Here is a 26,414-nt window from a genome sequence, read left to right as displayed (position 1 = left end):
CCTCATAGTGCTGTGCTTTGTGTTGGTAGCTAGTAAGGTGTTGATAACACACCAGAGGTTTGGCTACTGCTGAGCAGAGCTCCCACATGCCAGAAGGGTGAGTGATAGAGCCGCTTGGTGGGCACCTGGTGTTGCTTAGCGGGCACCCACTACAGATGCCAAACAGGTTGTGTCCCAGCTCGGCTCGGCAGCCACGCTGCACAGCCACCTGCAGCCAAACCTGCCCAGGCACACCCAGGTGACTCCCCAACACTTCCCTTCTGGTGCCTGCAGCTCAGCCCAGGGGAACATGGGGCCCCCTTGAGCACCATCAGGCTCAGCTGGTGCCGTAGCCGTTATCCTTGGCTGCCCTCCCTAAGGTCTGCAGGCAACATCCCCTGAGGCTTTGGTGTTCGCCAGCCCTGCCCGGGATGGACCAGGGGTTCAGGAGATGGCACGGTGCTGCTGCAGAGCATTGTGCTCATCTTGCCTTAACAGGCTCTGTCCTGGTGGCTCTATCTTGCTCAGGGGGTGCCTTGCCCCTCCTGTCCTTGGTATCCTTACACACTGAATTAGATCTCTAATAAATAAGTCATGATGACTAATGGGATTAAAAGGCTGCCTGGCTACAGGAGCTAGCAGGGAAGTGTGCCATGCTCAAAGGCTCGCTCCAGAATGGCAGGGCTGTCACAGGGACCTGGACTTGTTTGGAAGGAGCCCCAGTTGGTGCTGTGAGCCGGGTCTGCTGCCTACACAAGCAGCACCCTGAGCTTCTGCACTGGTGCTGGTGTGTCCACTGGTGCCCCAAGGAGCACCATATACACCCCGGCTTCCCCTGGTCACAGGCTGCCATCACCCTGTGCCCCTGGGCTCTTGCTCTGCTGCCTCCCCCCTCAGCCTGCAATGCTTCTCTTGTTCCCCATCTCCTCCAACAGATCACCACGGCTGGCATTACTATAATCCCTGGTTTCATTTAAATCCTCATTCCATCTCCTGCTTTTCCAGGGGAAAAGATGGAGGCAGCGCACCCCCTCGGCCCTGGGTCTGGTTCCAGGTTCAGAGAGCTGAAACACCCTGGGCTTCTTGAGGGGTCCCCACTCTTCGTCCCATGGGAAGCTGCCCGGGACATCACACAGCCCCCAGCAAGAGGGATTCCCCTCTGAAACGCAGCGGTGTGAAGAGCTGATGATGGCTGCAGGGAGGAAGCTGGCTCCCGCTCCCCCAAGCCCCCTGCACTGGGGGTCTGGTCTCCCCTTCCCTCTCCCCCCCGCCGCAGGCTGCGCTGACGAACCCACGACACCTCACCGCTATTTTCCTTTTCAACCAAGTAAAACACCTCTACTCTCCGCTCTCCCGCGGAAACCTCCTCCTTTTAACACATCCTCCCTCCTGCGCCGCTGCTGGTGGCAATGGCGGGCAGGGGTCGCACTCCTTCAGGCAGCTGTCGGCCATTTGCCTCCCTCAGCGCTAACGGGGGCTGCGGGATGAAGCCAATTAGGGTATTGTTTATAACATAACTTGTTTATGTACCCCCTCCCGAACGAGGAGCGGTGTGCGGGGCCGGGGCTGTGTGTGTCCCGGCGGGGGCACAGCCGCTGAGGGGACTGAGACACCGCCACAGCATCCACGGGCGTACGGTGAGGTGAGGGGAGGTGTGGCCCGGCCCCGCCCCGCCCCGCCGCAGGACGCGTGCGCTGCGCAGGCGCGGTGCGAGCCGGCACCGGCGCCCGGCGGGTCGCGGAGGGAGGTAGGTGCGGGCGGGCCCGGTACACATGCACCCCTCGGGCGGGCTCGGTTCCATTTCCCCCCCCGCCCCGTGCCCTCTCCGGGGTTATGGGGGCTCTGCGCTTCCTCCTCGGTCGGGTTCCCTCTCCTTGCGCTCCCCCCGGCCGGTTCGGGCTGGGCCCGCCGGAGGGTTTCGCCTCCTGCCGAGCTGGGAGGCAGTGGTGGGGCGCGGGGCTCAGCGGGCAGGTCCCACACACGCAGCCCGCTGCGGTTATCTGCAGGTGAGCAGCGTGAGGGGGCTCGGTGCTGCTGCGAGTCCAGGTTAGTCTGTGCAGTAGCTTGTAAAGGGCTCTCGGTGAATGCAGGCTGCGGACAGCGTTGTTAGCGCGGTGTCATGGGTCTCATGTCTGTCGGTGCTCTGCTGACCTGCCAGGCTCTGGAGCAGCCCGGTGTAACCCATCAGTCGTTATAAAACATCTACTGGTCGCTTGCTAGCGAAGCGTCTCTAAACAGTAACTTGTCAGGGCTGATGGCATCTGTAAGGAAGGGCTTTGGTGACGTGAGGCAGGACCGGCTTAAACTCCCCCTCAGCAAGGGCTTGGGAAAGGAAGAGCGAGTGTTTCGAACAGCTCACCTGCTCAGAGCAGTTTCACAAAGCCATCAGCCCCAGGGAGTTATGCTGCAGTTCCTGCTTGTCTCTTATGGGATTAGAACTATGGGGTTGCACATGTGCCTCTCAGGTGTCCCGTGGCCCATCAAGTTAGTTCAGCAGTGCTTGCTTTGGGGTGTTTGTGTGCAGGGGAAGTGAAACCAGAGCCCTTTCTGCAGAAGCGAACTGGAAGCAGAAGTTCCTGGGTTTAGCTTTGTGGTAAGTGCTGGTTGAATGAGCTGCGAGAAGAGCAGAAACAAAGTTGAGCAGCCCCCGCTGTGCTTGATGCAGAAAGTGGGGTTTGGCCGGGAAGGCATAGGTGGGCTGATTGATCTGAATGGTGTCAGTGCGCCTGTCACAGTCGGTTGGAGGTTGGTCTGGTGGCATCACTGAGCAGCACTGCGTGTCACACCCTTCGCAGCAATGCTGGTAGCAGATGCAAGCAAGCCACATCCTGTCTGTTTTCACACCAGGCTCTTCCAGGTGCCTCATTCTTCTGATTAGCAGATTTAGGTACGTGTTCAATCCTCAGCTCAGATCCCAGAGTATGTGGGTAAGCAGGCCAAGCAGGTCAAAGCTATTAACATCCCCGGACTGAGGGGAAACACGGGTTACACAGCCTGTGCACTCCTGCCAGAGCTCTTTCCATTTATCCTTTTCTCATTTTGGGTATAGCATCCATAATGCATTGACTCTGCCCTGGTAAAAAATGGGCTGTGTTCCAGTTTACTTAGGGCAACAGAAACACTGTGCTCAGCGCCTTGTGCTTGCCTGTTTTACTGTCAGTACTGCACTTCCAGCTTCTTAGAGCTCTGCTGTTTTCTTCCAGCCTGGGTCAGCGTTACATATTGAAAGGCAGTGCACCAAGCGCAGCTCTGGCAACCTTGCTGACTGGTATTTGTGTTTCAGTGACTGTTAATGCTGGAGAAAGGTGTTCCCTGGACAGTCCCAGAGACAGAAGCGCTGTATTTCTAGAGCAGGTACAGTACAGACAGCAGCCAAACAAGCATCAGGCCTTTACCTTCACTTACAGAATGTCCCTGGGATGGGAAGGACAGGTTGGCACTTGGCCTTTCTCTTGCAACTGCTTATTAGGGGATCTGTGGTGTCATTGTGAACTCGCATCTGTGCCTTGGCAAACTGGCCTGCAGAAAAGCATTGCCAGAAAAGAGCAGCACAGGAGCTGGGTCTCTGTGCCTCGGAAGCCCCTTGTGAGCTCTAGGGATCATGTGCAGAAAACGAGCGCCACTCCACTTGTGAGTCAGCGTTCTTGGGGTGATTAAGACGCGGGTTGCCTGATGACTTGTATTGATGTTAGGCCTGTGCGTATTTTACATCCTTCCAGTAGAGCAAGTCAGATAGGAGAAATTATTCAGCTAGTGACTGTACAACAGAAAGAAAGGCCTGGTGATGGTGATCCCTGGTGGATTTGCTGTTTCTGGGAGAACACAGCCAGAAGAAATGCTTAATAGTGATGGTATGTTGGGAAAAAACTAGACAAGCTTTCAGATACAGAGTTTTCACCAAAAGTGGTGTAATTATTACTAAGCTCTCAACAGTTGCTTTTACCTTGCACTTACTGCAGTGACCTGCTACTTCCATTTTGGACCTGATGGAGGACTTGTGTCCCTGAAAGCTTGTCCAATTCCCAGCTCTAATCTTTCTAATAAGGGAGATTACCTCCTGTATACAAAACTCGTTCAGAAATGGGGATGGAAATGCCATATTTTGCTCCTCTATGTGTGAATTTCTGCGGAGTCTGTGAGTCAAACAGCTATTTTGTACCATTTCTGAAACCTGCAGATTACCTTGGTCCTGCGCCCCTCCGTCCTGCTGCAATGAGTGGCAAGTCCTTGCTCTTAAAGGTCATTCTCCTTGGGGATGGTGGAGTTGGAAAGAGTTCCCTCATGAACCGGTACGTCACCAACAAGTTTGACTCTCAGGCCTTCCACACCATTGGGGTGGAGTTCCTAAACCGGGACCTGGAGGTGGATGGACGTTTTGTGACCCTCCAGATTTGGGACACTGCGGGACAGGAGAGATTCAAGAGCCTGCGAACCCCCTTTTACAGGGGAGCAGACTGCTGCCTGCTGACCTTCAGTGTGGATGACCGGCAGAGCTTTGAGAACCTCAGTAACTGGCAGAAGGAGTTTATCTACTATGCTGACGTGAAGGACCCTGAACACTTTCCATTCGTAGTCCTGGGCAACAAGATAGACAAACTTGAGAGACAAGTGAGCACAGAGGAGGCCCAGGCCTGGTGCATGGAGAACGGTAACTATCCGTACCTGGAGACTAGTGCCAAGGATGACACCAATGTGGCAGTGGCCTTTGAGGAGGCTGTGCGACAAGTGCTGGCGGTGGAGGAGCAGCTGGAGCACTGCATGCTGGGCCACACCATTGACCTGCACTCCAGCTCCAAATCAGGGTCTTCCTGTTGTTAGGAGAAGCTGCTGCTTTGGGAACATCGCTTGAGCCAGCAGCTGGATTGGAACAGGCACGGGCAGCTCTGGGGCACTCTGAGGAGCATGGCCACAAGGACAATATGTGGTTTGCTCACTCGGGAGTTGCAGCCTCACCCTCCGAGTTCTGGCTGGAGTTTTTTGGCACAGAGCATGTATCTGCAGGAAGGAGCTGTTAAAGAGCACATGAATGTAGTCCTGCTTCCATCTCTGCCTGTTGTAGCAGGTTTAAAGGACTGGGTTAAAGTCCTTTAAATTCACTAAAGACAGTAGTGATCTGATCTGTACCAAGAACTGCCTGCAGAACACAGCTGAGAGTGCCCTAGACAGTCTGTGAAGTATTTTAGCCCTGAATTCAAACAAATACTAGACCCAGTACATGACCTTACTGCCAAAGGAATGTCTGCTCAGCATACTGAATGAAACCTGCTGTAGAGACTGTAGCCCATGTAACTGTGAGAATGCCAAATACCAGAGTGGCTGAGATGAGTGTATCTGTTGTCTGGGATAAGTGCATTTTGTCCTGAGACTGACTTGTCCTGGGAATTGTTACGGCTCTGATGTGAAGCAACACATGAAGAAGGGATGGACCTGTGTTTGAATGTGGCAGCATCACTTCTTCGTAGCTGCCTATTCCTGATCTGTTTTTTCCACACCTCAAGCTCTGTCTTGTGTGAGTGTTATCTTGTGGAGAGACTGCTTCTTGTTTAATATATGTTTCCTTGTCTCTTGTGGAGGCCTAACACTGGATCTTGCTTTTCATACCTTGAAGCCCTGGATGAAAAATACTGATGTGGACATTGCTGGGTCATGTCAGAGGGTTTAGAGTCACTCAAGAGTTCAGGAGATCTGGAGCGTGAAACTTCAGCTGTTTTCTGTCACAAGTAATCACTGTGCCCAGATGTTACGCTCTAGCACAGCGGATGGAGGTGGGATATCTCTGGGGTGTGCAGGTAGCTGAGAGAGTCATGCATGGTCGGCTGCTAAACCCACTCTGTGTCCAGGGCTGGGACCACTGTACTTTGTTAGCTGGTGGGTCAGCATCTTCAGTTGCTTTAGCACGGATGTTCCCATCTGGGTGCTGCAACTTAGAACTGTTCACTTTGTTACCTGTTGTCAAGTGCGGTGCTACTGAGCACAGTTAACGCATAGCCTTGTGCTGGCCCTTACTCCTTACACAGGGAATCCTGTATGTTTTATCTGTAATTCATATAACAGACCTTATTTGTAGAGGATGTCCACTTTGTTAACTGGCCTTTGTTAATGGCTGCAGCACCAGTTCCACCTCTGTTCAAGGTGTCTGGAAAGTGGTATGGGGGGGCAAGGAACCTTCTAGAAAAGGACATCAGGCTTCACTGATCCTGATTCCTGCCCCCTGCTAGGTGTTAGTCCCAAGCTATCTGTGTAGCAAAGAAATGAATGCTTGCTGACTGCTGTCTTTACCATTAAAACCTCATGTCTTGCAACTTCCCGTGCAAGCGTTTGTCCAAAACTATGACTTTGCCCACAAGCACATAGGAGCCTGCCACAGGGAGAGCTTCCCTGAGTCTATATCCTCTAGCTGCTGAGTGCAGTTCCCACTGTGATGAGCTACTGGATGGTAAATTCTGTAGCTCTAATTGAGCAGCATCACTGATGCTGTGCTTTAGAGTCAGGCACTGCCCTCGTGCTGCCTTGTGGCAGCTAATCCCCATCACTGAGCATGCAGGCACCCTCCTCAGAGGGAGCTCGGGGTGATCCTGCCCTTCTCTGCAGGGTAGCCATCTGTGGAAGGGACTGAATCTTTAATGCAAAGTGCTTTGGGGGGATCTGATTTCTTTATAGGCTGAACACTCATATTCACAGGGATAGATAGGGAGTGCTTACAGTCTCTGGAAAGCAGGTCTCTGGTGGTATAAGAGAAGGCTCTGCCTCTGTAGGTGCAACAGATTTTTACAGGATATTAAGGTTATTGTTACTACGTACTTACCAATGTGTGACCTCCCCAGGCTTCTAGATTCTTCTTCAGTTTGACACTGCCTAACATTTCCTTCAAGATCCCCTACTCTGTAACCTGTGGTTCTGATTTACATCTCAGAACAGACACGTTCCCCCAGAGCTGGTTGTGCAGGGTCCAGGGTTGGGACACGCTCAGGCCCTGCCAGAGGGGCCACTGAGGGAGCTCCCCGCAGGTGAAACTGCCGCTTCCCATGGGATCTGTGTGAGGCCACCTGTGGAAGAGGGCAGAGATTGAACCTGAGTCGAGGCAATCCCAAGCACAGCTACAGGTGGGCAGAAAAGAGATTCAGAGCAGCCCTGAGGAGAAGGACTTGGGGGTGTTGGTTGATGAGAAAATGAACATGAGCTGGAAGCAGTAAGCGCTGGCAGCCCAGAAAGCAACCGTATCCTGGGCTGCATCAAAAGGAGCGTGACCAGCAGGTCAAAGGAGGTGATCCTGCCCCTCTGCTCTGCTCTCGTGAGACCTCACCTGGAGCATTGTGTGCAGTTCTGGTGTCCTCTACATAAAAAGGACATGGAACTGTTGGAACAAGTCCAGAGGAGGCCACGAGGATGATCAGGGGCTGGAGCACCTCCTGTATGAAGACGGGCTGAGAAAGTTGGGGCTGTTCAGCCTGGAGAAGAGAAGGCTTTGTGGAGACCTCATAGCAGCCTTCCAGTATCTGAAGGGGGCCTACAAGGATGCTGGGGAGAGACTCTTTATTAGGGACTGTAGCACTAGGACAAGGGGTGATGGGTTCAAATTGAAACAGGAGAAGTTTAGATTGGATATGAGGAAGAAGTTCTTTACTGTAAGGGTGGTGAGGCACTGGAATGGGTTGCCCAAAGAAGTGGTAAATGCTCCATCCCTGGCAGTGTTCAAGGCCAGGTCACACAGAGCCTTGGGCAACATGGTCTTGTGTGAGATGTCCCTGCCTATGGCAGGGGGTTGGAACCGGATGATTTTAAGGTCCTTTCCAACCCAATCCATTCTATGATTTGGTGATTCTGTGATGGAACAAGCTGCAGTGCAGGAGGCAAGGGTACAGCGTGCTGTTAGCTGTACCTTGGGTGCATGTTGATGTTGATAGCTGAAGCTCAAGATCCTCATTGTACACAGGCTGTGCAGACTGTATGTACAGAGTGTGTTACACAGCGTCTTTTATTCCTAACGCACATTGGATCATTGACTTTAAAAACCAAACCAACCCCAAGTATTTTATTAGGCTTATGTGTTTTTACAATTCATTTTAAAAAGTATATTGAAACGGTTTGATTTATATCAATGATGCGCACAAAGGAGCCAGGATTTTGTTGCAGAATTCCATGCCAACAGCCATCCCCTCCCTGTGTGCACTCCTGCTGCTGCGGTTGTTGCTGTTGCTACAGAACTGGAATTGTAAAACCAAGATTCTACCTTTATTTAAGCAAATAAAACCTGGATGTATTCAAGTGAAGTCAGGAAGCGTCTGTCTTCATTTATCAGAGTTCGTGTTGGCCTCTGTTTTCCTGAGGTACGTGGAACTAGGCTGGTTAGAGCATCTGGCAGAGAAGTCACAAAGGGATCAGAGGGGTTGGTTATTCCTGAGTATTCCTAGCTGAAGGAATAGATCTTTACCAGCAGAACCAACCCACCGACAGTTTTGTCTTTCTAAGAGCATATCAGAAACACTTTCGTAACAGAAACACTCCGTATTGCTTCCTTCTGCCACTACACTTCCATTTTCGGCCTGGGCTCTCAGCAGCAAGCTGGGTACTTCCCTTTGATTCCTTCCTGCAATCTTGGAACCAGTCCCTCAGGGTGCAGGGGGCTGTAACCAGGCATGATTTCCTCAGGATGCTGAGACGGAAAAGAGCAGCATATGGGGACTGTTCTCTTCTGCTGTCCTGCCAGGATGGGCACTTATTTTGGGAAGCCTTCTCTGTGTTTGCGGAGCCTGTGCCTGCTGCTTCTGTTGGCAGAACCTTTTAGTTTATTACTTTCCCATGCCTACTTGCTCAGCCATGCTTCCAGAGGCAGTGTGGGGCTTCGAGTCCTTGGAAATCCTGCTTTGTAAATGTAGGCTGGAGCATCTGGGGGCCTCCAGCATCTTCTTTCAGCTGCTTCAAAACACACAGTAACCATGACCTGGTGGGAGAAGTTTCCAGCCACATGGGGTTGAGGGAAGCTGTGTACATCAGTGAGGTCTGTCTAACAGCATCAGAACCACCAACTCCCCTGATGTGATGTGTTGGAGCGAGGCAGAGGAAGGAGCAATAGTGATGCTGTTCCCTCATCCCTTACTTTGCCACTGTAAGCAATAGCGGAGTGCTGAGATGTGATTTTTGTGATGAGCGGTTTTGTGATGAGCTGGGAGAGGATGGACCCCTGGAGGGCAAAGGAATGTCTCCAAAGGAAAGCAGTGAGCTGTTTCTGCATGGAACAAATGCTGTAGCATATTCCTCTGTGCTTGCAACGGAAGAGGTGGGGAGTCTCCTGGTCCCATCCATCCCTTTCTCCCACAGCTTTCTTGATGATTTTGCTGCTCTGGGCCATCTGTAAGGCTGTGCAGCTGCCTGGGAACTGAAACCTTCCCTGGAACCACAAGCTGAGGAGCTCCAAATGGCCGTAGGTGCACACATTTGCTCTCTGGGTATCGGAGGCTGCTCACACACCATCTGAGTGCAGCTTCTCCTGAGTTCTGGAGGCTGGCTCCTCACAGCAGTACAGCTGTAAGGAAGTTTATGGGAACATGATCTCTGGGGAGTGCATGTTCTTACATGTGTTTGAGGATGAGCACGAACATAGCCTAAAAATACCCTTTCAGGAGCCTCTGAACCCTGCTCCAGGCTTCGGTTCTGAACAGGGAGCTTGTTGCAGCTCTGGCGCCTGGGACACTGGCTCTTCTCTGGAGTGGGAGCATTCCCAGGTCTGTCGAGGTGGGAGGTGGTGGCAGCTCTGACAGCAATTGCCCAAAGGCCTCAGGTGAGTCAGAGTCCCCTGAATGGAGACAGGAATCTGGGACAATCCCTGATGTCAGTGACACTGTGGGTGACTGCTGGGGTGGTTGCTAAAGCAAGTGGAGATACCCCTCGACCCCGGTGCTTGCCTGGCTGGTGGAACTGCTCCTTCCTGGTGGCTTCAAGGGGTCCTTTAGGTGCTGATGTATGTGGCCGTGTCTTCATGAGCAGCTGAGTACAGCATCTCCCTGTGCTATTGTCAGCCTTAGTTCTTTCCATGAGGACTTCACACCTGCAATTCCTTCTTTGTCCCTGGGTACGCCTTCAGCAGAGCCAAGCTTTGCAGAAATGGAGAGGAACCAGCTGGCAGTGCCACCTTCCCCCAGGGTGAGGTGCAGCAGCACCGCGCCATGGCCCCGCCGGCAGCTCCAGCCCCTGCCAGGGCATCGCTTACACCTGAATCCAGGACAGGGCTGGGGGAGCTGCAGGCGAGGACCAGCATGAGTGTGCCTCTGCTGTACCCTCTTTAGGGCGAGGCAGAGGATGCTCCCTGTGTGCCTTCCGAGGGGGGTTCGGTGTCGCTGGGGGCTGCACACAGGTTTGGATGGCAGCAATTGGATGTTTAGGGTACGTTTTTCATTGCTGTTCCCTCGCTGGGCTGTGCAGGGCTGAGCGCAGGGGAAATGAAGGCACCCGAGGGAGACTGCAGCCGGCGGCCACGGGGAGGAGACGCAGGACCAGGGATGCGGGAGGAGCATCGAACTTGGGGGGAGCCTCGCCTCAGCGGAGGGCTGGGGACCCGTGTCCATCCCTACCCGAGCACTCCTCGCCTTTCCCTGTTTATCCCAGGTTTATCCCCTTCACTGCCCCAAGGGCTCACTTGCTATCAGCGCTATGGGGCCAGAGCAGCAGGGCAGGGGATGAAGGGCTGGGGGCAAGGCGGCCCGTGGGACCTGCTCCACGTTCTCTCTCCCTGGTCCAGCCTTTGTGGGAGTGACCTGCAGCCACATTTCAGCCTCTAGGCAGGGGGACAGTGTTTGACTGCACTGGCTCCTCTCCTCGGAGCTCTGGTGATGTGGTTTACAGGGATGAGGTTTGGTACAAGGCAGGGTTTATGCCCTGTCCTTTCTCACCCAGTTCCTAGAGGGCACTGGGTGCCCAGGGCAGGAGCTGTGAGGGCAGGTCCCATGTCCCCTTGTGGGGTGGCAGCAGGACACTGCCAAGAGCACACCAGCAAGAGCCTACATGTGTCCTTTGGCCCTGGGACTTGCCCAGTGTCCTGGTGCCTTCACACACTGCCTCGTGCTGCTGTCCCCAGCGCTCACCCCGGCCGGGGGGCACCAGTCTCTGCCAGGGGAAAGAGATGGTGTTTTGTTCCCTGGCTCGCTCCTGCCCCGGGGCTGATTGTGCACACACAGGGCCCTTTCAGCATGGGGAGAGGAGAGTGATGGCATCTGGGAACGCAGGGAATAAAGGGCCCCATTGATGCTGCCTGCAGCCCCATGGGTTTCTGTGAGCTGAGGCAAGGCCGGGGTACAACCACAGTTGTGCACTGAGCCGGGGCAGCAGCAGTGCATGAGATACACCTCCCCTGGCCAGGCTGCATGGAGGGACAGAGTGGGATTTGGGCTAGAACCCTGTTTAGGAAGAGCGCTAAAGGTCCAGGCCATGGGTAGGTAGCAGCCTGCTGGTGCTCAGCCTGCTCTGCTGCTCCATGGGTACCTACCCATGCCTGAAATCTGCCTCTTGGGAGCAGTGCCGGGGCTGGGAGCATCCCTCCATGGTCTTGTTCCCCTAGATGCTCCTGAGCACAGTTCCTGGGGGAATTGCCAAGAGAAGCAGCATTTGAATGGATAATTTTTGACCAACTGCTGTGGAAACGTGTATCTAAGGGTAGTGTTGAGTCAGGGCAGAAAGACGCCAGGCGATGACCTCCCCATGCACCAGCACTGTGCAAACTGTTTGTAACCCTGCAGCAAATGGCACGCAACCACCCACAGAGCGTGTGGACAGGACATGTAGGGCCCTGCAATGAAGTCCGCCCTCGTGCCTAAACAAGACTGTCCTATTTCACACAAGGCTCTGTGCAAGCGAGAGAATAGCCCATTCTGCATGGCTCTGGGGGTACTTGTACCACGTGCGTTGCCTGATGGGAGCCCCTGAGCTTTGCTTGAGCCATGCTAATGGGTTTTGCTGTGGTTGTGCTGTAGGTGCTGTATTAGGAGATGCTGTCGCCGCATGGGCTGGGTATCACAGTATCCCATCACCAAGCACAAGCAAGCGGCTCCTACAAGGCTCCAGCTTTCCTCTGGGTGGCTGGAGGACAAATAGAGGTTTTAAGGGCTCTCCAGCTGGGAACCCAGTGGCTGGGATGGGAAGGAGGGGTGGGCAGAGTCCTGTGGGCACTGAGTGCTGCTCCTCTGGGATCTTCTCCTCTGCAGCCTCCCTTTCCCTCCTTTTTCCTTTGGTGAAAGATGGGAAAGGCAGCAGAACAAATGGACACAGACGCAGATCTCGTTCAGAATGATCTTAATTTTAATTGATTTTCTTTAATTTTTATAAAATACACCTTGTAAGATAAGTCTCTACAAACTTGCTCCTTTTTATTGCTTGTTAACACGTTGAAATTCTAGATCAGAAAGGAAGGAAACACTTTCAGTCGATTAACTCTTTTTGCGTGCGCGTGTGTGTGTGTGCACACGTGTGCGTGTATGTGTGTGTGTTTGGGGTCTGGAGACAAGGGTGGGAGGGAGGATCTGGTTATTTCTGTTAAATGGATACCAAAAAAAACCCCAGCAAACCCCCAAGGGAGATGGCGTTGACGTGGGCTGGTTTCAGCCCACCCTGCCGTCCCTCCTGGCATCTCCCCCCTCCCCAGCCCCTGTGCGTTGGTAGCCTGGCCAACCTATTTCAGCATTCCCAGCGGCAAGGATCCTTCAGAATGCTCTGCTCAGCAGATCTGCTCCTTTATCCTTGCCCCTGCTGAAATCAGCTCCTAACAAAAATATATTATTACTACAGACCGAGATAAAAAACAAACCCATGCGAGATGGAGCTATGCTGCCACTGAAAGTAGTTTCTGCAATAAATTAACACAAAGATTAGCGTTAAGGAGAGGCGGGGAAGAGCAAACCAAAACGCTGGTTGATGGGGAGGACTGCAAACAGCGCCTTGGTGGGACCCGCTGGACCCATGCTACCCGCTCAGAGGGCTTTCCTCCAGCTGCCATGGGGAAGAGGTTGCGTCCACCAAATCCCTCGCCCTGCTGCCCCGCTCCATGGGAAAGCACTGCACTGGCACCAAAGGGTTGCAGAGGCGTGTTTCCACCCCATGACCCCCACACAGCCACCTCTCCTTCCCTCCTCAACTCCTCCATGGGTTTCAGCGAGATGCTGCCAGTCCCTCCCGCCCTGGCAGGCACAAGGCAGTCGTCCTGACTTGCAGGAAACACAGGGGAAGAAGGGGACAGAACAAGGGAAGAGTTAGGTTTGAGACGGGTGAGGAACAAACCAAGCTCTCCGGCGCAGCGGAGGTTAGAAAGCAGACGTCACCCCAAAGAGCACCATTGTGAAGGGACGGGAGCGAGCGGCAAGGCGCAGTCCAGATGGTTCTCCCCTGCCTGCGGAGGGGTGGCTCTGGCTTTACACTGCCAGGGCACGGCACGGAGATGTCCCCTCGGTCAAACCTATCTGCTGCCTGGAGGGTAAAGCCGAGAGTCCCCCTTGTCTACAGAGACACCAAACTCCTTTAGGCTTTAATAGGAGCAGCTGCGTTAGGGCTTTATTAGCATTGGGGTCAGCACTCTCTTCTCCGCAGTGGGAAGATCCTTGCCCTGAACTCCCTTTGCCTTGGTTGCAGCAGGTAATGTGGGGGAAGTTCATCTTTCTTTGCTAAGGGAAAAATAAAAATCCTTCTCTTACTCTCCATCCATGGGTGGTGACAGCAGACAGCTCCAGGAGAGTCTCTAGCAATGGTACCAGGACTGGGCCAACTTCCTTTTCTCTCTAGGTAGCCTCTTGCTACTCATGGAGCAACCTACACAGATTTCCTCCTCCCAAGAGCATGAAGGCCTTTGCTCATCCCTAGGCAACATTGGGACACCGGAGTAAGTCCCTCCTCTTCTCTGGCTGGGCCCCTAGAGCGAACCGGTTACGGATGAGCAAAGAGAGAAAAGTGCATGAAGAGACGTCCATTGGTGGGAAGCTCTCCTTCCTGGTCACGCTCGGCAGGATGGATGCGAGGGAGGAAGAGGAGGGGAGTCAGCGGCGGAGGCAGAGTTAACGAAGGAGACCTGGTGTCGGGTGGCTGCAGTGTTAAAGCCTCGGGGTTAGAGAAAAGAAGGGCGTTTGTCTGGCTGGGCTCCACCGCACGGGCTAGAACTTGGTGCCTCGGCCCATCAGCTTGAGGACGGCGAAGTTGTAGGTGGCAGCAATCATGAAGGTGAGCTGTGGGTGGGAAGAGGGTGAGCGAAGGGGCACGAGATGAGATGAAGCTCCCATGGGCAAAGAGCGTGGGCTCTGTGCTGGGGTACACCCGAGGTGGCATCCCCCAGCCCCACACCCCAATAGGGCAGTTTTGGAGCCCCACGGCCCCGCTGCACCAGCAAGACATTGCAGTGTCTCATTGCTGGTGTAAAGCAAGAGGAGAGCCAGAAAAAGGCAGGGCACAGGCAGCAGGACCTCTCCCTGGTGCTCTCCTAAAGCTTCTCTGTATCCTCTCCAGCAGCCACCTCTACCTTTTTATGGCCTGAATTCACCGTCCGCACTTATGTGCCAGAGAATGACACGAGCACAGGCTCTGTCACATCCATGCCCGCCACCTCCGTTGTCCTCTGCCCCCACTTCCTCGGCAGGCGGAGAAGAACGGCCGGGCAGGGGGAGCACTGACTCACCAGTGAGACCAGCGTGGCGGCTGCCCCCACAAAGGCTGCGATGAAGAGGTGGAAAGTCATCTGGAACTGCAAGGGAAGAGCGGGGTGAGCTCCTGGGGCCATGCACACCGGCTGGGGAGCACGGTGCGGAGAACACCCGGTGAGGGGAGCACACGTGGGGTGGTGGGAGGTGCTCACCTCACTGGTCTTGCAGATGGAGAGCAGGTTGGAGCCACACACCTTGCCAGGGAAAGCGTTCCAGGGCAGGACGCCTGTTGGGACACAGGGAGCCGAGTGAGCCAGTCACAGCATCCCACAGCCACACGCACACCGGTGTTCTGGGGCTCTATAGCAGTTCCCTCTGCTTGATCCCAGCCTTATCTGCCTGGGCCCTCTCCTCCATTCCCAGTCCTCCACCTTGACCCTCCTGGGCAGTGATGCCAGCACTCACCGTACATCCTGGCATCCGCACACAGGGTGCCAATGCTGGCCGAGGTCTTGCTGGGGTTGGCAATGGACTGGCAGGTAGTCCAAGTGTTAAAGTAGATGTAGACGGGCACCGCGGAGCAGGCGAAGACCAGGAGCCAGATGATGGTCAGGACGTAGGTAATGCCCACAAACTGCAAGGGGCAGCAGAAGTCGGGGCAGAGCCGTGGTTACTGAGCAGACAGGGACACAGATAGGGGAGCGCGAGGGTCCCCAGGCAGGACAGAGCGTAGGGCAGGCAGGGGACTGGGATGCTGCCGGCAGCTGGCTCTGCACTGCCACCAAACCCGGCATGTCCCCAAGCAGCCAGCACGGAGCAGCGGCACAGCCGTGCTCCCTGCGGCTCTCAGGGCCAGCCCCAGCCCCGGGTTGGGTACACGTGTGCGGGGTGACCGGCGGCAGCAGGGCGGCTGCCGCGTCCCGTGGAGTCGGGGATAACCACGGCCAGGCAGGGTTTGGCCTCTGCGGGAGGGCAGCTGCCAAACCCACCTTGGTGTGTAAATGGGGCTCTCCTGCCCTCCCTCCGCGGTGCCACCCCAGTGGGCCCCAAGGGAACCGCAGCCATCCCGCTCTGCCCCCCTCAGGCCACGGGCTCCCTTTGTCACGGTCCCCAGGTACAGCGAGAGGACAACCCCAGGGGCAGTAGATGCTGCCACCGTGAGGATGCTCATGGCTCTCCTCAGCAATGCTTAAACAAGAAGCAGATAAACGTGGCCATTTGGGCTGCTTTTGGTCCCCAGGGGCCACAGCAAGCCTGGGGGAGGGTGTCCAGGCTGCGCTTCCCTTTGGGATACCCCCAAAAACCGGACGTGTCCTGCCCTTTGCCCACGCTGCGCGTGGTGAACCCGCTGCGGGCGCGCGAAGGGGTGCCAAACCCCGGTTAAGATCACCTTGTCAGGATGTCCTAGCCACTTTCCCAAACACTGACACACCCGCTGCAACGAGTGAGCTCGCTGGGGGCCTCGCGCTCCCCTCCCTTTCGGGCCCCCAGTTACCGTTGCGCTGAGGCCCTTGCCGCAGATGGTGGTCCTGTAGTCCCCGAAGATTTGCCGGACGGCGCCGGTGGTGTAGAAGCCTTCGGCCAGCAGCAGGGCTCCGTAGAGGAAGAAGAAGGAGGCAGTGCCATAGATGACGTACTGAAAAGCGTGGATGCTGCCAGGGAGAGGAGTGGGCAGGGAGCTCAGCCCTGGATGCAGCATGGCCAACACAACTTACCCTGCCCATGCCAGCCCCGGGTACCAAACTGAAGGGAGAAGCAGCAAGAGTTGGTGCAAAGCTGTGCTGAGCAGCACTGTGGGCCACTGCCAGCTCCCCCGTCCCCTCCATACCTACCCATGCAGGGGTCCAGCCCTAGCCAGGGCCAGATAAAAGCATGAAACACAAACAAGTCACCTCTGGACTTGTTTCATGCAGCCGCAGCATCAGCACAAGGCAAATGCAACCTGGGGTGTCCATGGTGAGAGCATCATTCGTCCTGGCACAGAGCAGGGCAGAGATGCGAGGGGCTCTGATGTGAGGGCGATGCACTGCAGCAGGGTACTTACACTTCGATGAGATACTCGTAGTCCTGGTAGTTTTTGGAGAAGTAGGTCTCAATGAGCTGCTCGGTGCCTGTGAGGGCTTCATGCCCACAGCCACAAAACAGCGCTACCCCGAGGAAGCACAAGCCAGTGGCAACCAGTGAAGCAAAGGGTGCCCCGATGAGACATCTGGCACAGCACTCGAGCAAACCTAGGGAGAAGAGCAATGAAGTGGAGTGGGACTGCCGGGATGGGGAGTGCTCGGAGCCTGCAGCTCAGGAGTAGACAAGCACGGCAGGAGGAGGGAAGCAGCTTGAAGGGAAATGCAGAAGTGGTTGGTTGCGGTGCTGGAGAGCCCAAGCAGCTTCACCAAGAGCTCTCCAAACAGCGGTGCAGGATTGCACCCAAGCAGGGACAGGGGTGACAGCAGCACTGGGGATGCGCAGCAGCTCCTGGGTGTGAGATGGACGGGGAGCTGGGGTGAGCCTGTCTGACCCCCACGAAATGAAGTGGAAATACAAGGAGATGTAGCACGGTGCAAACAAGCTGCTAATGGGCTTCCTGCTGCTGGCACAGCCCAGCTGCGGGCAATGTAGACACCAGCATTTTGCTTTTGGCATTGAAGATGGAGGGGAATGCAGCACCCCTGGAGAGACAAGCCTAATGGGGACCCAGCAATGTATCCTGGCATGGGACAGGATAGGAGGAGCTGGTAGGCACCCCAAGCACCCTGGGCTTCTGGGGGGCACTTGCCCACTCTTGAGTCACCCTGAGGGCAGCTTGGGCTGCAGCAGCCTCACTGTGCAAGCAGATGTGCTTATGGAGAGGAGCCATGTTAGTTATAGCACTTGTGTAATGGATTTAGTCCTCCAGGACAGATACTTGGCAAGAGGGCTCAGGTACCAGTATGCTGGTGGGGAAAGAGAGGGTAGGGGCCAGCGTGCCCCTTGGGTTGCCTAAAGTGCTGGGGTGTTTTCAGCAGTGGAGCCATGGGAACCTGATCCTTCTGCATGTCGGGCCTCTAATGTGCAGCATCATTAGCTCAGGGTCCTGATGGGCTGGGTTTGGAGGTGCTCAACCAGCAGCTCTCCTACCTGGTTTGGGGCTGAGCAGCCAGGTGGGTTTACACTAGCATCTGGCTCTGGAGCATCAGTTTGGCTCTAAGCTGCAGCAAGCTTCAGCCCTGGCTGTGCAACACCTCTGCACAGGGATTCAGCTCCCCTTCCCCAGGATGCAGGCTCGGGCACTCCACTGTCCTGGGCACAGCGGCTGCCCGGGAACAACCCATCTGTACATAGCGTTTCTGCCTTGAATGCCAAAACAGGCACTCATGGGAAGTGTTCCCAAACCCACGCCCCCTCCACACATCCCACAGTGCTTATCTCCTCCATCGAAGGACAAGAAGCAAGCCATGGGGTCCTGGCCAGCAGCGCCCTCCCCTCCCCACGGGGAGCGAGGTCAGTGGTGGCACTGAGGACAAAGGGGGATTGTCCTGGCACTGCCACCCCGGCGTGCAGAGAGCAAACAGGGAACAAAGGCAGCGCTATGGGGAGCGCTGGAACCCCTCCCGCTTGTTTGCCTTGGACAGGGCAAGTCCAGGGGGGTCCCATTCCTCCCGACCAGTGCTGCTCCCCAAAACCTCCCTGGGACCCATGGGAATGGCCCTGCACACCCAGCAGGGTGCTTGCTGGCTCACACATGTCTCAGTTCATGCTGGGTCATGGCCATTTGGGAAGTGGTATGGAAGGTGCCCCGGGTCTGGGCATGGTGAGTGGCTCCAGTCCGGGGGGTTATGTGCATCCCGGGATGCCACAGCTCTGGTCCCTCCAGGTTTGGGAAGCTGAGCTGGGGAAGCCTGGGGAGGGGAAGGGAGGAGAGGAAAAGCCCTTGTGCTGCACAATCCCGGGCCTTGTACCCAGTCTCAGCTGCTGCTGGAGCCAAACAATAATGCACCGTAGACAGGAGGAGGAGGCAGGGCAGCCCATGGCACCCCTGGGAAGGGAGCACCCCGATGCCCTAGGGGGTATGCCAGTAAGTATTAGCTCTGGTGTATCCATAGGGAAGCAGAGGCACAAGGAGTGCCTCATCTCTCATCTCTTGTGACGAGGGCTCGGGTGGGAAGGCGGTGGGGATGGCATCTGTCCCCACAGACAGCACATGGGCACACAGCGACGGAAAACCGCTCCGGGAAAGAAAGTCCCCACCATGCCAGGGCATCCTCCGCAGCAGCTCCCACGGCCAGCGCGGCCGCACCAGCGCCCCCAGCACCTGACTGCCGACAGAGGGAAGTTCCAGGGGTCCCTGCAGTGGGACCCCAGAGCCACCACCGGCCCCCCTCAGCCCATACTCACCCATGGCGCTGGTCTTGGTCAGCTCCCCCGACCGCCCGCTCGGCTGCCTTGGTGCAGTGCCTTGGAGCCCTCCTCCTGCCTGGTGGTCCCTCGCCCTGTATTTCCCCTTCTGGGTGCCTGTCCCGCTCTCCAGCAAAGAAAAGGGCTCTGTGAGTGACAGCCACCCCCCTTAAAGGGACAGGACCCGCCCCTGCCCCTGCCGCCCCGCCACCCCTTGGCTGCCAGCGCCGGGGTGCCCCGGCCGCAGCAGCCCCGCGGCCCGCGCAGGGCTTTGGGGGTGTCCATGGGGTGTCCCCTCATTGGTGCCTATGTGGACCCCCCAAGGCTGTGTTTGACCCCCGGCTGCTCGCTGTGGCAGTGTGGGAGCAGTGATGTCCCCTCCCCAGCACCTGCGAGCGGGGAATGGGGACCTGCCTTGAGCATTAGAGGCTCCAGACTGGAAGTTTTTCCCCTTGTGATGGGAATCCTGCAGCCACTTTTCCTGGACACTTGGCCCTATGGAGCAATGGCACTTGGGTGGGTACAGCCATGGGGTCCCCAAGTGATGGCTCCAGCATATGGAGCAGCAGATGGAGCCAGGTCCCTTGGGTGCTCCCATGGGTACCCCAGCTCCCTTGGATGGCCCATGGGTGCCATAGCTCCCACGGGTACCCCAGCTCCCTTGGATGCCCCGTGGGTACCACAGCTCCCCTGGGTGCTGTGGCCAGGGAAGCCTGCAGAGGGCAACCAGCTCCTTCCCAGCAGGCACAGGCTGGACAAAGCCCTGCTGTGTCCCTCAATGCCCCGCTTCGTGCCAGGCAGCGAGGTGGCAGGGCCTGTCTGTCCCTGGGGCTGGGGATACTGGTGGCTCCCTGTGGGGCTGGAGCAGAGCAGGAGTAGGGTGGGCCACCTTGTGGGGCCCCTGCCCCTTCCTTGCCCACCCAACCAACCACCCCCTGGCTTACCTGCAGAGGAGTTGGAGGGAAACACCACTTGGGCAGCTGTGCAGATGCTGCCAGAGGTTTATGTGGGCCCAATTGCACCCCACATAGGAGGAACACAGTTCCTGGTGCCACAGCATCGCTCCCTGCCTTGTTTCCCCATGACAAGGCAGTGCAGCAGAGGGGGTCCCAGACAGCTGTGGGATGGGGAGACCTGGGGAGCGACAGCAGAGCAGGGAGAGCCACTGCCACCGCTGTGAGTAGCACCTTTGGGCACATCCCTCAGCCCTCCAGGTAATACCCAGGTAGCCTGGCAGTGATGCCACCCAGCCATGGTCACCTTGCAATGGCCATGGGAGGGTGACAGCCTTAGAACATCCCTTTGAAAGTAACCCATAACCCCTACGGCCATTGGGAACCAGCAGGGCCCAGCCTGCACCCTAGCCACAGGGAGGAAAAAATGCAACACGAAAACCACCAACCCACAGATATAACATGTAAAATATACTGTAATATGTAAAAATGTGACACTGGGAAAAAATGAATTATAACTCCTTTTTCTTTACGTGGAAGTTCCAGTCTCTGCAATTTCTGATACCCTGGGGATAGAAGTGGCAGCTTTACCCATTGGGGAGAAGGAGGCAAGTGAGAGGGGCTTAGAATTCCTGTTGATCTGGCACTATTTGTCAGCGCACATTTCCCTCCTGGGATGGAAGGAGGATGCCACCAGCATCACCTGCTGGCAGTAGGGACCAGTCCCACTCCCCGGGGCTACGTGTGGCCACAGGGATGCTCTCCCTTTGCAATTCATTTGGAGAGGCTGTGAGCGCCTCTCCTGCCAGCCCTCAGTGCACATCCCCACACTTCCATATACCCGGAGCGATGCTGCAGCTCAGCCTGTCCTTGGATGAGGCCCCGAGGGCAGCGTGTGGCTGCAGGGAGCCTGCCAGCCTGCATAGAGGTTTCCTTGTTGGCTTGTCCCTGCCAGAGAAAATGCTGTTTCTCCGGCAGGGAAGGGGAGATGCATCCCTGTTTGCCAGCCAGGAGCAGGCTATGCCAGCCTGGTAAAAATAAACATGCTTATAAATCAGTCTGATCACCTTCCATTTGTTCTGCCCCTTGGCCAGTCATGTCCAACACCCACAGGGCAATTAAGGACTTGGCTACCTGTATTCATCAACAGAGCATGGGGCTGCCCCTGGTGAGGGCTAGGCATGGAGAAGGCTTTTCTTTCTCAGCCACCTGCAATCGGCACTGAGACATTGGAACGTGCTGCATCAAAATGAAGTATCTGGAGGAAAACACACAGACACGTCTCTAAACACACCTCCTGCATGGTAAGGCCCTTATGGGATGTCTGTGGGGTTTTCTCTTCCATCCTCCATGCTTTGCAGCTGTGGCTCAGGCTTTCCCACAGGGAAGGCAAGTTTGGGGCTGAGGGGACAAGCAGGTAACAGCAATGGTAAAGGGAGAGCCACACGTGCACTGCTCCCCTGCATTAGGGCAGAGAAGCAAGACTGAAGAGCAAGCAGGAGCATATGGGGCAGAGGACCAAAGCATCCTCCTTGTCGCCATCCCCGTATGCAGCCACCTCATCCGTAATCACCGCAGACAGCCTGTCATACCCGCTCCCATCATGCTGATGGCATGGGACAGCCGCCTGCTTGCCCTGGCCCCCCGGCACGCACTGGGCAGGCGGGCAGCCCTCTCTGCAGCTACCCAGGGGCCAGTCACAGCAGGGAGAAGAAGATTCCCTGCTCGCTCCCAGCTGCATCAGCCCTGCAGGTTCAGGGAGGATTTCCCCCCTCAACTGATTCCTTTGCTTATATCCCAATGGACTCATTTTCTGCACTGCCCTGGGCACGGAGCTGGGTTTTCAAAGGTACGTGGTGGCCAAAATCACATTCAGCAGTGGGTGCTGACTTTGCAAAACACAGAAGGCACCCCCCCCCTCCCCCATCCTGCAACCCCAAAATGCAGGCACAGCCTGGTACACCCAAGAGGAGCCAGTGACAGCACATGCAGCGCCCTTATCCATTATAAATGGGGCAGCAGGAGAAATCCCTGTGTATCCTGTCACAGCTGAGAACCTTGCTGCTATTTTTAGGCAGCCTCTTCCCTGGCCATGCTGAATTTCTTGTTATCTGCTGCTGATTTTAACTGTCCTTCTCCACAGCCTCGCTGCCTCTGCTCACCCATCACAGGGGCAAAACTGTCCCAGATGGGGAGCCCAGGATGTGTCCTGTGTTCCGGGTGAGCCAGGCAGCATTCCAGGGATGTTTCTGCCATGTCCTCATTTCCCAGGCAGTCCCATCCAAAGGAACAGGACATGGTGACCGCAGGAAGGTCACGGTGGCCCCAGCAGCATCTGTCCAGCTGCCTCCTTGCAGGGCTGCCAAGGATGGGCACCGCTGCCCAGGCCTGGCTGCACTCGCTGTCCTGCTTGCGTTCCAGGGTTGGGGCAAGGCTGAGATGAGGAAATTCAATTAAAACAAAAAAGGAAGCAGGCAGAAGCTGGCAGAGGATGGGGGGGGGGGGGGGGGGGGCACGCAGAAGGACAGACAGACACACCAGGGTCACAGGATGGCAGAGGAAGGGCAGGGATGTTCATGAGAGGAGCAGTATAGAACCCTCACCAGGCTCAGCTGAGGGCTGGGCAGTGGGTACCAGTCTCAGCAGCAAGAGGACCCCATGCCCTGAGTCCCTCAGGGATGTTCCAAGGCTCGCAGGGACCCCAGGGCAAGCAGGGCTGCAGACAGAGCCCTGCCAGGTAACCCAAAGCAGAGCCCTCCTGGCTGGCACCAGCACCCAGCTCCTGCCTTCATCTGGGACCGCTGCAGCAGCTGAGATTACGCCCGAGCTGAGCTCACCTCCCCACCTAGTCACCCTTTAGAGAAGATGAGCCCTTTTGCTGTGTCTGGCTGATGTTTTCCCAGGATGAAGCAGCATTTCTAAGAGGACCAAGTTTTATAATTTGGAAGGTTCTCCCCATCCAGCCCCTGCACTGGGCTCACTGGTGTAGGGGAAGCCGTGAGCCTGGGCAGCAGAGAAGGGGGTCTGGCACCCCAGAAGCAATGCATGCAGGAGCCCCGCTGCTGCCCCCCAGCCCTCACTCAGTGCAGTGAGTCCCCCACATCAATGACAGCCTTGGGGAGATGCTGATTTTCCAGCAGATTTGCCTTTCACGTCCACTGCCTTTCTCCTTGGTTTCCTTCCTGGAGGAGGGTGAACAGATGCCTCACACTGATGTTCTCCAGGCTGTTCATTACTCTCTCGCTCTGCCACTCATGGGGTCATATTCTTGAACTGTTCTCATTTACCTTTCAGAAGATCCTGGAAGGGAAAGACAAATGTTGTTCTGCCTCCTTGGAGCTGGTGGTGCCTGAGAAGCGCAAGTACAGCTCAGGGTTGCTCTGCTTCTATTTGCCCCTGCAAAAGGAGCAGGCTCTGAAAGGCTGTAAAAGGAGGGTGCAGCAGCACCAGGGCCAGGCTCAGCTCTGGGGCACCCCCAGTGATTTCTTGCAGCAATTTGCAATGCTCAGGTCGTGTTCCTCCAAATAGACACATTGATGCTAACTCGTCCCCATGCTTTCCCTGAGCCCACAGGAGGGAGAGTGATGCTGAGGCAGCTCCTGGGTTAGTCAGGGCAGTCCCTGCACAGCAGAGATTGTGCCCGTGGTGTTTTGTCTTGGGTTTATACTCACAGAGGGAGCTTTTCCCTGTATTTCTCTCCAGAGCACAGGAAGATGCTCCTGCTCCTGCCCATCCCCATGCCAGTCCCAGCTTGCCCACATGTGCCAGGGGTGATGCTTCTCCCAGGGACCACACATCCCTCCTGTGTCCCCCCAGCAGCTGAACCCACCAGAAACAACCCACAGACACCACACAGGTTCCTCTCCCAGGGTGGCTCTGGGCATAGGGGACTCATTTGCTGCTCCAGTTGTGACATTCACAGAGGTGATGCTGCTGTGCCAGCAGCTGCACAGGGACAGGCAGCCTCGTGCCCCAGGGATGGCGAGGTGATGACGTGGGGATAGATGAGATGCCTTTGCCAGGATGCCACTTGCAACAGCGACCCCACAACAGCCACCCCAGAGCTCACAACAGCGTGAGAGGCAGAGGACAGAACTGGGGAGCAAACCTGGGGTCACACAAGGCTCCTCATAGCACCATCCTCTGAGCCACATCACCACCAACACAAGGGTGGCACCCAGCATGCTGTCAGCTCCCATCACAGCATCACCAGCACTGTGACACCCATTAGCTCCATGGGGACCACGGCAGCTCTACACCCAAGATTCCTGCTGGAAGCAGCCTGAGCTGCTGCTGTTTGTATCAGTGCAGCAGTGGGAGGATCTGCCATCTAATTAAACAAATCCTTCATCCCCACCACAGTGGCTGTGCCAGGGGGAAGCAGTGGAGGGGGCATCCATCAGAGGGGCTGGATTCTTATCCCATCTCCCCCCTGCTCGCTGCCTGATGCTGCAGATGCATAATGCTTCCAAACTTGTCCCTCCTGGGGGTCTCTTGAGGGAACAAAAATAGCCCCATCCAATTAGGCCGAGGCGGGCAGCTGCAGCTAATGCCACACAACACTGCTGCGTGTTTTGCTCCTGGTGATCTCCTTCCACTCTTCCACTGTCACGCCTGGAGATGGCTGGGGCTGAGAGCAGGAGAGCCAGGAAGGCGAGAACAGCAAACAGAGCTCATCAAACCCTGCCAGCGCTCCTGCTGTAGCAGGGATGTGCATCGCCATGGCAACTGTGGCCAAGGATGCACGGAGCACACGGGTACCCCAAAGTGGGGAGGAGACTGGGGGACCATGCTGGCCCTGTCTCCTATCCTCCACCTGCCATTGCTGATACAACACCCCTCAGCCAGGCACTGGCCATGGCATCAGTTCTGCACAGCAGCTCCTCTCCTTCCCAGGAGAGAACCATGGAGGAGAGGGGTCTTGGGGAGGCAGAGGGGGCTTGCAGTGCCAAAATCCAACAGATTTTCCCCAGAGTAATTGGAAATGCTGGAGGGAGCCAGAGCAGGGATCAGGCCAGTTCTGTCCCACCAGGACTGCCCCCTGCAGCCCATAGCAAATCCCAACCCCATCCAATTGCCATCCTCACCAAGAAGGGACATTGGGAGCAAACATGGGAGCATCCTCACCCAAGAAAGAGCTCCAAGCTTCCTTCCCCTAATTCCACTCCTGCTCCCCCAGCCTCAGGACGGAACAAGCCCACACTGAGGTGTGATCTGGGGACAAGGCAAGCAGCAAAGGGGTGACCCATGAGAAAAAAGGAGGGACACAAAGATGTCACGCTGAGAGAGCGGAGCATCCACTGAGGGTTGTACAATCTTTGCTGTTGGCCCCTAGAGTCTCACCTGACACTTATCTAGATTAAATCTCTGCCTTCAAGAGAGAAGGTCTTGCCAAGGTCACAGGACCAGCCAGTAGCACTGCTCCAGCCTTCCCTCTGTCTGTGGCTGCCTCCACACTTGCTCTATCTGCAGATACGATCCTCGTAGGTTACCCAAAGCAGAGGAGCAGGAGGCATACGGGCTATAGCCCATGGATGGGCAAAGACAAGTTAGGATCACCTATACCATGTCTTCAGGCCAGGGTGGGAGTCCCCAGCTTGTACGGGATGGGGAGGAGTACGTGAAATAACTGCCTTGACAGCCTGCGCTATCAGAAGTATGTCAGACATGTGAGGATAACAGCCTGTTAGATGAGGGGTTCATTCTGAAGAACAAGTCTTGGACTCTTCTTCGATAGCTTTCAGGAGAGCAGCATCTGAAACAGCCCACAGCCTGCACCTAGGATGCCCAAGGGCCCCAGGATGCTGTGCAGGACTCAGGCAGCCTTTGCGCAGTAGGGGGAAAGTCCTGTCATGGATGTAGACTTGGGCACAGGGTCAGATCCTGCATTTCTCATTGCCTGGCTCTGAGTGACCCACTCGTGACAGCAGAGAGGACAGAGCTGAGCTGCCCTGCACGGCAAGGAGGGTGGTGAAGATGGATGGGGCTGGCCCAGCTGGATCCTGCCCTGCTGGGACTGCCTCCAACCCTGGGAGAGGGTTGCCAAGCCTGTCCCCTCATGTGCCCCACACTCAGCTCTCCAGCCCATGCACACAAGGACAAGGTGAGGTCCCCCAATTTGATGATGCCGTATCCCCAGCTGTACAAAAGGGCTGGGAGCACATCCCTTAGCATATGCAGCACCCCACAGCCACAGTGATGGGCTGAGCTCCTCAGACCTTGCTGCCCCTTGTTAGGGCCCTGATGTAGCATCTTGCCCCCAGGCTGGTCCCCAAACGGGCCATACACACCCTGGGAAGCACCCATAGAAGCTGTGTGACCCTCTGGGATTAGCAAAGGCCCCAGTACTGGGCTGAAAACCAGCTCAGAGTGAACCCTGAGCTCCTCACATGGTAATTTGGAGACTTCTGGCTGAGTGGTTGCATGTCACAGCCTTGAGAGCGGTGCTCAGTCACCTCGAAGCAGGAGGAGGGAAGAGGTGACCTCAGTGCCTGGCTGCTTG

At 56.1% G+C, this 26,414-nt stretch overlaps 2 protein-coding genes across 3 annotated transcripts; one reads left to right on the top strand and one right to left on the bottom strand.

The window, feature by feature from the left end:
- Window positions 1-1,634: 1,634 nt before the first annotated feature.
- RAB9B (RAB9B, member RAS oncogene family) lies at window positions 1,635-8,249 on the top strand. The gene is made up of 2 exons (XM_061445918.1): window positions 1,635-1,726; window positions 4,157-8,249. The coding sequence occupies exon 2, from the start codon at window positions 4,192-4,194 to the stop codon at window positions 4,795-4,797; it is 606 nt and encodes a 201-aa protein (XP_061301902.1). The 5' UTR covers window positions 1,635-1,726; window positions 4,157-4,191; the 3' UTR covers window positions 4,798-8,249.
- Window positions 8,250-12,246: 3,997 nt separating this feature from the next.
- PLP1 (proteolipid protein 1) lies at window positions 12,247-19,115 on the bottom strand. 2 transcript variants are annotated; one of them, XM_061445916.1, is made up of 7 exons: window positions 18,960-19,115; window positions 16,633-16,819; window positions 15,979-16,240; window positions 15,054-15,222; window positions 14,801-14,874; window positions 14,624-14,689; window positions 12,247-14,177 (listed from the first exon to the last, which is right to left on the bottom strand). In XM_061445916.1, the coding sequence occupies exons 1-7, from the start codon at window positions 18,961-18,963 to the stop codon at window positions 14,106-14,108; spliced, it is 834 nt and encodes a 277-aa protein (XP_061301900.1). In that variant the 5' UTR covers window positions 18,964-19,115; the 3' UTR covers window positions 12,247-14,105. The 2 variants fall into 2 exon arrangements, with proteins under 2 accessions (XP_061301900.1, XP_061301901.1); XM_061445917.1 differs by having other exon boundaries at window positions 16,084-16,240.
- Between the last annotated feature and the right edge of the window lie 7,299 nt (window positions 19,116-26,414).

Source organism: Pezoporus flaviventris, unplaced genomic scaffold, assembly GCF_033815535.1.
Source record: "Pezoporus flaviventris isolate CSIRO_AGI_PZ_B2104156 unplaced genomic scaffold, CSIRO_AGI_Pfla_v1 ptg000005l, whole genome shotgun sequence".
Taxonomy (NCBI): domain Eukaryota; kingdom Metazoa; phylum Chordata; class Aves; order Psittaciformes; family Psittacidae; genus Pezoporus; species Pezoporus flaviventris.
The sequence above is the reverse complement of the archived record's forward strand: the minus strand, read 5'-3'. Positions and strand labels throughout refer to the sequence as shown.

Bases quoted from the DNA above. Each gene is read 5' to 3' on its own strand.
- RAB9B (XM_061445918.1), top strand. From the start codon at position 4,192: ATGAGTGGCAAGTCCTTGCTCTTAAAGGTCATTCTCCTTGGGGATGGT.
- PLP1 (XM_061445916.1), bottom strand. The intron at 15,223-15,978 runs GTGATCTTAACC...TGCCCCTTGCAG, and splicing joins GGCTAGGACATCCTGACAAG to TTTGTGGGCATTACCTACGT. The intron at 14,875-15,053 runs GTGAGTGCTGGC...GTGTCCCAACAG, and splicing joins TGCGGATGCCAGGATGTACG to GCGTCCTGCCCTGGAACGCT.